Raw genomic sequence first — 14390 nt, 5'->3', positions numbered from 1 at the left:
ATCGATATTGTCGTACCGATAAAAGTTGTACGTTCACGTCTTTTTGAACGTAATATAATACGTGCGTGTACATATATATTACAGAACTATGTAAACAAATATGTATATAGTTTTCATTTTCCGTAAATAAGGAATACAGTACAATTTCGTAGTAGAAATTGCTGATTTGATTCCGAAGTGGGTCACAAACTCTGATGGCGCCACGTTATCTTCATCCCTCCTCTTGACGAACTGTCAAGGCGAGGAACGTTGTTTGTATACGAAATTTTTATCAGTTTTCTGCCATATCCACGGTCCGAGGGTTTCAAACGCGCAAAAAACGTCAGGTGCGTATTCGTCTGCATTTTCGTAGCAAGATAAGTTGACGTTTGATCATGGTACATATTTGTTCCCGTTGATGAACAGGATTGTTCTCTGCTGGAAATGACCGGCGCTGCTACCACCTTTCCTGTCAATTTCTCCTTGTCCATTTTCCATTTCTCTGTTCTACACCCCTTGTATGCATATTCTGCGTTTTAACACATTGTCAGATGTAATTTCTTCTCATTCACAGAAAACTAACGACCCATTAAATTCTTCGCCGAACTTAACTTCGTTAGAGACTTTTTGCACTTCGTTTCACCTTATTTCTCTTAACCTAACTGGACTGTAAACCATTAAACCATGATTTCAGTTTATAAAACTACGATTTGCTGAAACAAAATTTTCACATTGACGTGCCACGCTAATGAATTTCAATTGTGAATAATTTATCGCGCAGTAGATTGAACAGTTTTGGCAGCTTCGTCGCCGAGAGTTTCGTTTTAATCAATTTGTAGTTAACAGATTGAGGAGGTAATTGTTTCTATTATAGTTGAAAGTGATCGTAATAGATATTTGAATTGTTTGTTTGACATGTAAATTTATTTTTAAGATACATTTTTAATACTGTACATTTCGAAGACTGTAAATTTTGTTTCTTGACATTATCTGTTGATCTAGTATTATTTAATAGTTGAACCGAACAAATATTTATGTAAATTTGTACGTTTCCGAAATAATTTACGAAAGACGGAAATGTAATAGAAATTTACTTCTTTCATTGGTTATTTTAATAATGGCCAATTAAAATCAAATTTTTACTATGTTTGCAATAATTTTTATTGTTAAACGGTTTTGCTTTATGATAGCATTGTTTAATAAGACTTAATACAGCTTTTTACATTAAGTTTCAACAGTTTTCTCAAATATTATAGCGTGTAATAACATTTAAGCTTTAAAGAAGTCTTTAATTGATAAATAATTTTAAATATGATTGTTTCAGGATGAATCGCACAATGGATGAGAAAGAAGAATTGGTAAAGAAGTCCTTGTTTAGTTTTGTGAGAAAAGAGGTGCCTACTGCCCAGCTGAGGTAAATAAATATTAGATACTATTTCTTATCCATATATGATTAAATAGAAGTAAATATATAAACGATTACACCTTCCTTTTTTTTTTCTAATCAATGATCATTCTTTTTACAGTTTAATAGATGATATTGTTCTGGGTTATGTGGTGAGTATGGTGGAAGAAAGTGCGCTTGAAGAAGACTTGGATGTTGATGGACTTTGTGAAATGGTATCTGCTTGTCTTCCTGAATTTTCTAAAATTGAAAAGGAAGCAGTATCCAAGTGGTTATTGGACGTTGAAAGTAAGTTACGGGAGGAGAGTAAAGAAAATCAAAATTGTCAGCCTCAAGATCCTTTAAGTCAACTTAGTCTGACTGCTCTACTACCGCCTGGCACACAGAGGATGAGAGTACATCATCTTTCTGAAACAAGTGATGCTGGAAGCGATTCCAGTGGAGAATACTTTCAAGAAGTAAGTTGTATATACCTGTTTATTTATTTGAAAATACTATCTATCAATACAAAAGTATATCTTAAACCACTATTCTCTACTATTTTTTTTATTCAGGAGTCATCATGGCATCAAGTAGCATTATTACAAGAAATGTTCCCAGCTGCAAGTCCAGCGGAGATTAGACATTGTTTGGCTGTTGCTGGTGGTGATATTACAGAGGCTGCTCAGCTTGCTCTTCATCGTCAAGAAGCAGGACAAAGCATTGCTAGTAATTTGACATTTGTAACAGTAAGTATTCTACTATATCATTTTGAAGGAAACTTTTTAGATCATAGTTTTTTTCAAATATGGTTTACACTTTTTATCAAATATGGTTTACATTTCATTTTCCAGTTTTCCAGTATTAAAATGTCACCTGTTTATCAAGTGTATTTTTGATACTGAATTTCTGCAAAATTTAATTTATAATCCTTGTCATCTTCAAGTATGTTTTCATTTTCAAATAATAATATACTCGTCTATGAAACCAACTCAGAGACTTCCGTCTCATTTGCGTCGTATTACGTTCATACACCCTCCTGTTACGAATAAAGTCTAACTAGCCTGTAGAAACGCGTAGTAGCAATGAGGTTAATTATCAATGATTAGTTAAACGGTATAAAATAACATCGCTATCTTGTGGCAGCCAAATGGTCGCAACAGGGCTAGACTGAACGACGAGGAACTGAAATCACGTATCATCGCAAGATATAGTTACGTCGACAGGGACGATGATTCGCGCGAGCATCGCCCAGTGGCTCCGAAAACGGAACCGAAAAAATTAGTGCGCTATCTGGAGAACAAGATTGTGAGCGTGAAAGGTGAACGATATACAGAGGTCAGACGAGGTGGTGATGAGGAAGATGGTAACGAAGGTGGTAGGAAACGAAGCCATTGCCGGCCGTAACCAGTCCCTTTGCCTCCACCCCCCGATCCACCCCCTTGGAGGCATCTGATTTCAAATTAAAGCTTTCACTTAGATTCTCTCTTATCTTGCTTGTAGAGGAATACAGACAGGGTGTTGAACTTCTATGTGCTGCGCTATGCAATATTCTCTCTTTGTTCCTTTCCTGACTGAAGTTGTCTCATCCAGTCACTATTATTCAATTTTTAGAGATGTGTCCTCTTTTTATGCGTGATATTATTGTTATTTTTAAATGTGATCCAATACAAGAGATTTGTAGCATTTTAAAAATCGCAAACTGCGCAGAGTGCCGTTTATTGTACACGGAAGAACAGAAATTTGTTTAAACGACGAAACGCCCGCGACTATTATTACATCGCAGTATAAGTACCTGTTAACGTATACTATTTAATTTACGTTGAAACTTTCTCTCCTTTACTTTTTATGAAATATATAATTAGCATAAGGAGTGTGGAATTAATATTTGGATTAATCTTTTGCAGCATCGATGTAGAACATAATCATTTGATCGATCGAAATGGACAGTTTACGTTATGATGTAACATATACGGATTTTAGATTATTTTATTACGTTTTCGCCACGTGTAAGGAAATCAAATCCTATTAGTTTATGGCAGTTTAATGTTTTATTTATAGCATAAAAATTGACTAATGCAAACTCGACTTCTGACTTAAAGTTTGCACTTTCTATACAATATTAATTAGTTCACTTCACGTTTTTATACCTACTCATCTTTTCCTTCTTCAATATCAGAATAATACACATTTTTTAAATAATTTATTAAGCCTACTGTGTCTCATTTCATTTGTTCTTTTTTTATATCAGCATATATTGAATCATTGTTGGATTATTGTTATTATTATATCCACAACTATATTAGCATTTCTTTGTATTGCATAGAAGTCTATATTTTACATTTCAGTAAGACTATTTAGTTAATTGCTTTGAAACATTAATGAAGCATATGATAAAGTCTCCCTTTTTTCCTTTTTTCCTTAAAATATATGTAATGAGATTGCATTTAAGGATAGTAAAGTAATAAGTGATATGTAATATCCTTGCAAGATAATCAATCTCTTGCAAACGCACTAAAATATAATAGAATATAATCATTATATACTCAGAATTCACCAAAAGTTTAATACTACGTTGATTGTAAAAAAAAAAAGAAAAAGTAAGAAACATTGTTTCTATATTTGAAGTAAACTGTGTGCATACTAAACCTTTTGGTATTGCAATTTATTATCAAATTGTAGATTTCGGATAATGAATTTTAGTATACGTATATTAGGTAGGCAAAAAAATATATACATATATAGTACATATATATGTACATATGTATGTACTAGATATTTAAATGGGATAAAATTGCTTACCGCGCCATATAATTTACCAGTATTAGTATTGTTATTGCTATTATTGCAACCTTTGAAATGTAGACGGATATAATCATTAAAATATTAGAACATCCATGTATTGAGTGATATGCACTCAATAATTATGATAGAGTGCATATGTAGACCATGAATCGATAGAAAACACCAAATTGTTATAATCGTTGCAATTTGCCGACTACTGTTTACAGGAAAACTGTAGTTACTTGGAAATATAAAATTTAATATTTTTTTCATATTTTACTTGGGCCCATTCTAGTCTCTAATTGAATTTTATTTTACTTTTCTTGCACAATTTGTTAATATACATACACGTTTGTGGCTTTTTTTTATATGTTTTCTACCTATTCAACTGCACTCTTTTAATAAAAAAAAAAAGAGAATCAGTTTATTTAAATATATTTAGATAACTTACAGTTGGGCCGGTCCTTGCCATAAGATGATTATATAAACTAGAAAAACGAGTCACATTATTTCTAATAATTATAATTATTGAATCAATATATATTGTATTCGCAATAAATTAAGTGTATTTGGTTGTCCACTAATTTCAGATGGAACACATAACATGATTATAAGATTTCCGAAAGTATGTGTAATAGAATAAGATAGAAATATATTACAGAGAAAATTAAAAGACAAAACAAAAAAAAAGTATAATAAAAAAATAGTAGATTAAGTAATCACCATGAAATGGAGTATTTTAGTTTCCTGCGAATTTTCTGTATATCCTTTAATGTAACATATTATGTGCATTTTAATCAGCAATATTGACATATTATGTGTAACTTTTAAGAGTATGAACTTATAATCACATAAAAACTAAGATTTGTTAAAAGATATTTGTATGTGACTTCTTTCATATGTAAATCAAAATCTAATTGCTATGGTTTAAGACAACAGTTCTGTGGCTCATTTTATTTTCACTTACAATGTGAGAATTTAGAAATACTCATTCTGCTTTATGATACATTATTTGTAGACTTATTTGGAACTAACGTGAAGTGATTCTTAAAAATTGAAATAAAAATGATATATTTTCCAGTGTTGCTGTATCATGTAATAATTAATATAATGTTTTAAAAATTAAATAAAGAATTTTTGAATGATACACATGTTGAAAGAGTGTATGCAAAAGTGGAAAATATATTGTTTATTAAATTTTTCTTGTACATATTGCTCACCTTCGGTGGAAATTGTTTAACATCAATCGACATTACAAAATTTTATTCCTAATAGAGAGTAACATTATTCTAGGTAACATCGATAATACAAAATGCAAAGTGTATAATTAGAATATTATATCCCGTGGTGATATTAATGAACTTTGGAGCCTTACAAAGTGATTAAAAAAATTACATAAATAATTCTATTTTACTTTTCTAGATTCATCCAGAATCTATTTTCCATGACACTAACATAATGTAAGGATCAAAAGTTTTTGTTTTCTTCAATCCTATCGAATCGTTGTTTCTCGGTTGGTAATGTATGCAAAAACAAAATGATAATGCTGCATAATCATGTTATTTTATCATTATTTCAATTAAAAAAATTAGGTAATTATAACATCAGCAGAACTCAAACTTTACTTTTTTATTGCCAGAAAAAAAGATGCCGTTATTGCCAATTAGAAAATTTGAATGATATGAACAAACAAAAGAGAAATCAATTTATCACTGCTACGTATCTTTTGTTTTTGAAGTTACACTATTGTAAGTAAAATTTGCCACGGTAACTTTTGCATTTATGCAAGTTCATAGTTTAATCTGTATTATTTTTATATATATAAGTATATATAATAATACTTTATTTCTGTGAATAGTAACCGGGTACTACATTAAAGAAATAGAAGAATAGGAATCTCAATGGACATAATGTTAACATAGGGTTATGTTCCGAGGGATTTATGATGCATGTAAACCATCAGTTATAATAGTTGTCACTCCACTCTGACAACCCAAATGTTATAAGCAGACTGTAGGTGTTTATGCACGTATAGAATATGCAAGATATACATATGCACTTACATTCAAAATATAATTCAATGTTTTGATACGTTTGCAATTCTTCTATCCTTGGTTCTCCAGTTTAAATCGTAAAAAACAAGAACTGTGTAAAACAATTTAGGAATCTTTCGTACAGTGACTAATATACGATGTTGCTATATGGATATTTAAAATTAAATATATATATATATATATATATACATTCAACCATCCATAAAATTGGCCAAAAAAATATGCGATATTCACACAAAAAATATGCATTTCTAGAATATAATATACATACGAACAAATACATGGCAGAAAGAGAAACATGTATTAAATATTTGTATACGTTGAAAATGTGGAATACATAGAATACAGTGAAATATACAAAATAAATTAGAATATGATACATGTATATTAAATAAACCATATTCCGATGTATTTTGGATATTCTAATTCTAATGCATTCTGCATTTTCCAAACGTGGCCTTCAAATTTATACTTATCTTGCATATTTTGAATATTCGCATTCATTTTGCATACAGGGAACCACAATAATACTCGCATATACGGATAAAATTGATTGAATTTACCTTTAACGATCTTTTAAATAACATTTTTATAGAATATTGTTACGTTTAATTCAATTTACATAGTCAATAAAATTCAATGATTAAAAATATTATTTTAATTTTATGTAATTATTAAAAGACCAATAAAATTAAATTAAGGATATTGTATCCTTGTATACGAATAGTATTGTGGGCCACTGTATTTTCTTTTTTACTTTGCACGTATCGAATTTTGTAATGAACTTAATATATTAATTGTTCAATGTATTGAAATTTAAAATATAGTTCATATACTTATTGTTCGAATTAAAGAAAAGATTATAATAATCTATAGTTCGTAAGTTTTTATATATAAAATGTATAAAACATTTACGGATATTTACAAATTGGGTACAAAAAAATGCTCGCAAGGTATGGGTGCAAAACTATTTGCAAATATACAAAGCATATGTATACTATGGGTGTAAAATATACAGAATGTTATATGTATTTATTCAGATTTAGAAGAGGTGAAACGATTTTTCTGGGCAAATCTCGTTTTCTCTTTAATGTATTATCACGTAAATATATGCATATGCATAAACAACCTCAGTCTAATTATGAATCTGAAATAATTGAAGTGAGGTGTACAATTATTGAAACCGGCGGTGTATGCAACTTGTTTTTTTTTTTTAAAGAATCCTGTACAAGGGGGCTGGAGATACCTGAAAAATGTGTGACCATTGTAATAACGAATGTTTATTGATTGTGCATGATTCTCTGCGCTTTATAAAAGTTACGAATACCTATTGCCAGTCAAAAACTATTCATTCTCGATTTATAACTTGAACGATCGGTTTTTCTTTTGTATCGATCGAGCAATACATTCACTATTTATATATTTAATATAATATATGTATAATTATTATTAATAATTACGTGCTAAGACTCGATTTAGAAACAAGTGTCCCGATTTATATTTTTTCCTTACTCGTCGATAAGGATTTTAAAATTCAATAAATATAACTATACAAAAAATGTGCAAATCGTTTACGTTCGTAATTAATTAATTCCCTTTGCGATTTTCTCCTTTTTATTTCCTTTGAATTTCAAACGAGGGTAATTATTAATAGCTAACACAAAATCAATCGTATTCGCAAAACAAAGTGTGCGATATTATTAAATATAGTACGGTACGTACGAGGCTTCTCAGCAATTTTGAACACTTAGTTGATTTTGCATTAACTATAGTCCAATGCACTAATAGATACTATATGTGATGCGGCATACGGTAGTTTATTCGTAAAACGAATTACAATGCCTTAAAAATCGTAACAAATAAATAAAACTGTTGACGTAATATCTCATTACAAGTACTCCCGTGTAAAATTGATTCAAGGTACGTTTTTGTTGTGTCCTGTGTGCGATACATGTGTAATAAGGAGCGAGCATAACAATTCTGACGGTTAAGTATATCAAAAGGTATCGCTTCGGTTTCACAATGCCAAAAAGCGTTACTTCGACGTGAATGTGTTCCGGGTGGCCCTTTTACCCGCACAAATGTACTTAAGATATTCCATCAAGTTAGAGAAAAAGTACGGTAAAAAATATAGTAAATATTCTAAACACGATGTAGCTCGGTTCACAATCGTTAATTTTTTTCAGTGACATAAAGTTTCTTGATTGCCACTTAAAAAGACGTGTAAGTTATCTTCGAGAATAATCCTTCAGTCTTTCACAATAAACTCTAATAAATCTACATAGTTCTTGAAGTACATTCGTTTTCAAGATGAAACTGGTCACTCGGTATTCGAATAAAAAAAAACGACGCCTTCCAGTATTACGTCCACGAGCATTTCCATGTTATACTGTCCTTCCGTTGTACTGATTAGTATCAATAAATAGATTTCCCTTCTGATCGATATTGATTCACGTTTTGCAAAGCATTGGCTGCGATTACGAATGAAATCAGGAAAGTGCAATATCATTATACTGAAAAACAATTCAAAGTGATCAGGGCAAGAGCAAAGTTACAACGCAAAATACTGTTCGCTTGAACTTGTTCGATGATGTTGGTTATTGTTTGGAAGAAGAATGAACGATGGAAAAGAATCGAAAGAAAGAGTTCTCGCTGTAATCAAGTCCGTACTCTTTGAGAGGTCAGTTGAGAAAGTGATTCACGATTTTCTTCCTTACTTCTTCTTTCTCCGTGGTTTGTCTTGAGGCGCTGGAAGGTTCTCTTGTTTCCGCTTCGAGGCCGGTTTCGCGCCTATGCTGCCGCCCTTCTTTCGCCTCTCTTGCCTCTCCCGTTCTTCCAGCTCTTGGTTTTCACGTTCTATCAAAGTGATCAGAGTGTTGCAACGTCGTTGTAATTCCAACGCTGTGCGAGACTTGACGAACCAGTCGAAACGGAACTGCGGCGCTGATCTGACTGTAGCCCGAAGCTCTTCGTACACGTTCTCTTTGTCGAAGCCTAATTTGTGTAACATACAAACAAGGAACCGATCCTCCTCCTCGGTGTAGTTCTTCCCCTTATTGGTACCATACGCTATCCTTAATTGGTGGAACGGAGCACGGTATCTGGCCATCTTCGCGTCCAGGGCTTTTTTAATGCCAGCCCGCCTTTGTATCTTCGCCTCACCGCGTTCAATCTGCGCCATCACTCTATCGATGTCCTGCAACTCGTGGCATCGTTCCCAGAATACCGCCGAGTACTCCATGACCTCCTCCGGCGTTTTCCCCTCCACTTCCTTCGCGATATTTTCAATATCGTCACGACCGTATTTCTCGTTCGCCTTTATGAACTGATTGAAGTCTCTTTTCGTCCAGTTCGTGAACCCTTGCATGAGCAGTTTCTCCTTCTCGATGACCTCCTCGTCGGACAACGGTTGCGCGTCGTCTATCTTGCGCTGTTCCTCTTTCTGAATTCTAGCCGCGTCAGACCCCAGTTCAGGATTTTTTGGAACCTTATAGCCTACGGTTTGACGGAAATAATAAATCTCTTGATCGAGTAGCTCGAACAATCGTGGCGGGAAGAATTGGAAGTCTTGAACGATAGGCTGTTTCGGTGGTCTAGGCGCTTTGGGAGCTTTCGGTTCGGACACTCTGAGAGCTTCTCTGAAATACGCATCAACTGCGTAATTGGCTTTACGTTCTCGTTTGGGTGGTTCTATCCAGTTACCGAGTCCAAGGATCTTTTGTTTCTCACGATAATCCTCGCCTTCAAACTGGTATACAGAATCCGTAGGCGCATCCACCGTGAAGTTGCGAAGGGAAGATTCACCTAAGCTCTCCAGCTTCTGTTTCATTTCCTCCGTTTTCGCTTCACCCTTCTGTAGGATAGTGTCTATATCTTCGTCCGTTATAGCACTATCTTTTGATGCGAACACTTCGTTTGCACCATGCCTGATCATATTCAACATTTCGTCTTTGTTCAATGCCGTCTGCTTCGCGTCGACTAAGCGTCCTTGTTGTATAACTAACTTATCTAACCGCAGTTTAACTTCGGCACGCTCGACGATCTTCTCTTCTACAGTGTTCTCTGTTATAAATCTGAATACACGAACTTGTTTCTGCTGACCTATACGATGCGCGCGGTCCATCGCTTGTAAATCCATCTGTGGATTCCAATCAGAATCATAAATAATAACTACGTCTGCGGTTGCTAAATTAATACCTAAACCACCAGCACGCGTCGACAGCATGAAAATGAATTTCTCGCTACCAGGTGCGTTGTATTCATTAATTTGACGCTGTCTATCCTCGTGTGCTGTATTACCATCTAAACGACAATATTGGAAACATCTCCAATGGCAGTAATCTTCTAAAATATCTAACATTCTCGTCATTTGACTAAATACGAGCACACGCGATTCTTGCTGCTGTAATTTTGGTAGTAGCTTATCCAAAATTACCATTTTACCACAGTTATAAACAAGATGTTCATCGGTTGTGTAAGGAGGCCCAGGCTCCGCACCATCGAATAAATATGGATGATTGCAACACTTGCGCAGCTGCATCAAAATATTTTGTAGTCGCATTTTCTCAATTTTTCCTGCGCCGTTTACGATGTCTATGTCTTTCATTAACACTTTTGTGTACCATTCTCTTTGCATTTTACTAAGTCCAATGTAAACTTTAATTTCTTTTTTCGGTTTTAGTCCTTTCTCTACTTCAGATTTTAAACGTCTTAAGAGGAATGGCCGAAGAACCGCGTGTAGTCTCTCAACTAATGAATTATCACCTAAGAAACTATTCGTATTAAACCAAGAGTCAAAATCGTCCGAACTATTAAATACATCTGGCAATAGAAAATTGAGCAATGACCACAACTCATGGAGATTATTTTGCAGAGGGGTTCCAGTCAATAGAAGCCGATTAGCTGTTTTAAATTCTCTTAGAATCTCTGACAACTTTGATTTCTCATTCTTTATTCGGTGAGCTTCGTCGATCACCATGTAGCGCCAATTGAACTTCTTAAATACTGACTTTTCTTTTATTACCATCTCGTAGGATGTTACACAAACATCCCATTCCCCAGGCATCATAACATCTCTAATGAATGTGTTCCTAGTTTCTGCATCGCCTATGAGGCAAACTGCTCTCAAGGTAGGACACCATTTTTTGAACTCGTTCATCCAATTAGCCAGAGTAGACTTCGGAACGATGACTATGTGAGGGCCAGGAATGCTTCTGAAGTGTTTCATGTATCCGAGCAGCGAAATAGTCTGCAAAGTTTTACCAAGACCCATCTCGTCCGCCAGGATGCCGTTAATACCATGTTCGTATAAGGATATCATCCAATTTAAACCACGTATTTGATAGTCTCGTAACTCACCGGATTTAATGTAGTGTGGCGACGATTCAAAACGCGTGGTGGGAGCAACGCTGGCATTACTTTCGGCTAATAATTCCTCATCTTCTTCTTGCTCGGTCTTACGATGCCTGTGATCACCAGAATCAGTTTTGACTGGAATCTCTGGTGGTTGTGGTTGTTTCCTGGGTCTGCCAGCCTTGATCTTTAAAGGACTTCCAGCTTTGTCCTTCTGATTGTTTGTCATAAAATGAGAGAATATTTCAGTTTGTTTCAGTAAGTAATCAAAACGTTTGCTACGATCGGTTTCCAGCTTCGTTTCGAAGTCACCACCACCACGGGACGACGTGGTCTCCGCCGATGATCCATTTGAATTATCTCCCGTATCTCCTGTGTCTGCATTCTCGTCTGTCTTCGACATTTTGCTCAACTGCAGAGCTGTACGTAATTACTACCGGTTGAATTTCAATCAACCTAATGTACGCGTAAATTCGTGCTAGTAGTCACAATTATTCGCGTATTATACACCGGTCTTCACCCTGACGTTCACAAACGCACAACACCAAACGCCGCCATATTGAATCGCGTTATCCCTCCAAAAGTTCACGACTAGTGCCACCTATATGAATATCGCAATGCGGTAATCAGAAAAATATCTAAATATAGTTCGAAGATAACCCTATTAATAATGAAAAATTTTCTTTATTAAGTAAAAGTACAGAAGAGATATAAAAATAGATCAAACACTGTATATTAACTTACGTTGCATAAGTCCACTGATTTACCGACCAAAGAATGCAAACTGATTATAGCGTCCTCTTTTCGTGTACGACAGCCAATAGCTGAAGAATCTAGATGTCTGAAGTTGTATCTACTTTGAGTAAAAAAGAAAAGAAAAAAGAAGACCCTGATTTTGCCAAAATTAATGTTTTTAGGCGATCCTGGTTTGTGCATATGAAAGGGATAATAGCGCCTCTTCTGGAGAAACATTGAAGCTCCTTCCGGCGTCCTTACAGCGCCAATTAATCCAGTGGCAAAACGCTCAAACTGTTAGCCAAACAGTGGCGCCTCTTGCGGCAAAAGCTAGAAGCTCCTTTCGAGGTCCGTATTTTCAAGTAGCTTTGAGAGATTCGGAAAGATTAATTGACTCAAGCAGAGAAATATAGATAATAGTTCATTAATTAACCTCTTATTTTGCCTTTTGTAAATACATTTTTCATGGTTTAGCCCTATCCACATCGGAAAATGGTCAGACCCCTGTGCATCTTCATAACCTCATCTGTCACCAGCAACTTGTTAGATAACATCAGGTTCAAATTATTGTATATGTGCTGTTTCTAATATCATTGAATGATTTTGTATTATATAGTTAATTATATCAATTTCATATTTACCTATTAACCGTATCACAGTCTCCTCGTTATTGTCTGTGTGGTTACAATTCCATTCAACGTTAAAATCATCCAGGACAAGAAATGTCTCCTAGAAATTATCCTATTTATTACTATTTATTTCTTTCCTGGCTAATTATTGACTTATACTACTGAAATCTCTCTTTTTCGAAATGGCCCATTTACGGACATGGAAACACTATCTATCAGTGGCACTCGAACTAAAACACCCCTACAAAGGTCATTCATTTTGTGACTCCGGAGACACAATGTGTGCGCTTTTACCACTGAAAACTCTAGAATAGACCTCTAGCAACGCATCGATAACAATTTTATGCGCATGTGAATTGTAATTAATTAGTAATAAACAATTTTCAGTTTTATGTTAAATCGTTCGATATCGCAGCAAATGATTCGTGCCGCTTCTCTCGTAAGAAGCAATGGAACATTCGGCACGAATTTTCTGCTGCTTTCAAACAGCCTAACAGCGCCAATTTCGCGCAGCGGCAAAACGCTCAAACTGTTCGCCAAGCAACAGTTTCCTGCAATTCGCCGCGCGGTAAGACTGCGTGCACGCGACATCTGTCGGCGAGTATTGATTTAAGTTTCCGCCGCAGACTTGGAACACTCGCCGACAGATGTCGCGCGCACGCCGTATTACCGCGCGGCGAATTGCAGGCAACTGTTGCTTGACGAACAGTTTCAGTGTTTTGCCGCTGCACGAAATTGGCGCTGTTAGGCTGTTTGAAAGCAGCGGAAAATTCATACCGGATTTTGCTTTATCTCTTATGTACAAAGTGGCACGAATTATTTGCTTCGATATTTCATATTGAAACATTAAATGGAAAATTGTTTATAACTAATGGATTACAATTCATACATACAACAAATGGTTATGGATACATTGTTAGGGATCTCTTCTGAAACTTTGACTAATAATATCGAAATTACATCGAGAAATCATTAAACTCTGATCGCTTTTATTACAGGATCGTAAAGATATTTTCCACTGAGATGTATACGTCACAAGAAGAATCAGCATTACGATACATTCCATCCTTGTGCCCCGCAGAACCAGGAAAGAAGTAAAAGGCCACGATCTCGAACAACCACGACAATGGAAGATGTATGTTAGCCATACCTGAGGTACCTCCGCCAGCATCACCTGCATCGACATCGTGACCACTATTTCGAACAGCAAATGCAACAAATTCTAATCTAATTAATGTGTACATAATACAATCTACATAATAAATATATAATTATAATTCAACTATTGCATTCTTTATTTATCACCTTCCTCTCCCATCCTGCCACACCCTTTCATACTTCTTTCCTCATTTGTCCACCGTTTTCACAGTTCTTCCACAATCAACGCAATCTCTCACACTCTCTCACTCTCTCGCTCTCTCACTCTCTCACCCTCACGCACTTCCACTCTCACTCTCTCATTCTTTCATTTTC

At 34.9% G+C, this 14390-nt stretch overlaps 2 protein-coding genes and 2 long non-coding RNA genes across 8 annotated transcripts; 2 read left to right on the top strand and 2 right to left on the bottom strand.

The window, feature by feature from the left end:
• Positions 1-176: 176 nt before the first annotated feature.
• Positions 177-5025, top strand: LOC117220452 (CUE domain-containing protein 2-A). Of its 2 annotated transcripts, none has more exons than XM_033470417.2 (5): positions 177-326; positions 1304-1393; positions 1506-1842; positions 1939-2112; positions 2510-5025. In XM_033470417.2, exons 2-5 carry the CDS (start codon positions 1305-1307, stop codon positions 2768-2770), a joined length of 861 nt encoding a protein of 286 aa, XP_033326308.2. In that variant the 5' UTR covers positions 177-326; position 1304; the 3' UTR covers positions 2771-5025. The 2 variants fall into 2 exon arrangements, with proteins under 2 accessions (XP_033326308.2, XP_033326309.2); XM_033470418.2 differs by lacking the exon at positions 177-326 and adding an exon at positions 382-834.
• A 2972-nt stretch (positions 5026-7997) lies between these two features.
• Iswi (nucleosome-remodeling ATPase imitation SWI) lies at positions 7998-12981 on the bottom strand. 4 transcript variants are annotated; one of them, XM_076522517.1, is made up of 3 exons: positions 12930-12981; positions 12747-12827; positions 7998-12654 (listed from the first exon to the last, which is right to left on the bottom strand). In XM_076522517.1, exon 3 carries the CDS (start codon positions 11954-11956, stop codon positions 8915-8917), a length of 3042 nt encoding a protein of 1013 aa, XP_076378632.1. In that variant the 5' UTR covers positions 11957-12654; positions 12747-12827; positions 12930-12981; the 3' UTR covers positions 7998-8914. The 4 variants fall into 4 exon arrangements, with proteins under 4 accessions (XP_076378632.1, XP_076378631.1, XP_033326276.1 ...); XM_076522516.1 differs by having other exon boundaries at positions 12722-12827; positions 12930-12965; XM_033470385.2 differs by lacking the exons at positions 12747-12827; positions 12930-12981 and having other exon boundaries at positions 7998-12214; positions 12298-12614.
• LOC143259572 (uncharacterized) lies at positions 12746-14199 on the top strand. The gene is made up of 2 exons (XR_013033577.1): positions 12746-12845; positions 13916-14199. It is a non-coding gene; the product is annotated as an uncharacterized LOC143259572 (long non-coding RNA).
• LOC117220431 (uncharacterized) lies at positions 13749-14303 on the bottom strand. The gene is made up of 2 exons (XR_004490271.2): positions 14223-14303; positions 13749-14111 (listed from the first exon to the last, which is right to left on the bottom strand). It is a non-coding gene; the product is annotated as an uncharacterized LOC117220431 (long non-coding RNA).
• Between the last annotated feature and the right edge of the window lie 87 nt (positions 14304-14390).

Source organism: Megalopta genalis, chromosome 5, assembly GCF_051020955.1.
Source record: "Megalopta genalis isolate 19385.01 chromosome 5, iyMegGena1_principal, whole genome shotgun sequence".
NCBI lineage: Eukaryota > Metazoa > Arthropoda > Insecta > Hymenoptera > Halictidae > Megalopta > Megalopta genalis.
The sequence above is the reverse complement of the archived record's forward strand: the minus strand, read 5'-3'. Positions and strand labels throughout refer to the sequence as shown.

Bases quoted from the DNA above. Each gene is read 5' to 3' on its own strand.
- LOC117220452 (XM_033470417.2), top strand. From the start codon at position 1,305: ATGAATCGCACAATGGATGAGAAAGAAGAATTGGTAAAGAAGTCCTTG. The intron at 1,394-1,505 runs GTAAATAAATAT...TTCTTTTTACAG, and splicing joins GTGCCTACTGCCCAGCTGAG to TTTAATAGATGATATTGTTC. The intron at 2,113-2,509 runs GTAAGTATTCTA...ATCTTGTGGCAG, and splicing joins GTAATTTGACATTTGTAACA to CCAAATGGTCGCAACAGGGC.
- Iswi (XM_076522517.1), bottom strand. From the start codon at position 11,956: ATGTCGAAGACAGACGAGAATGCAGACACAGGAGATACGGGAGATAAT.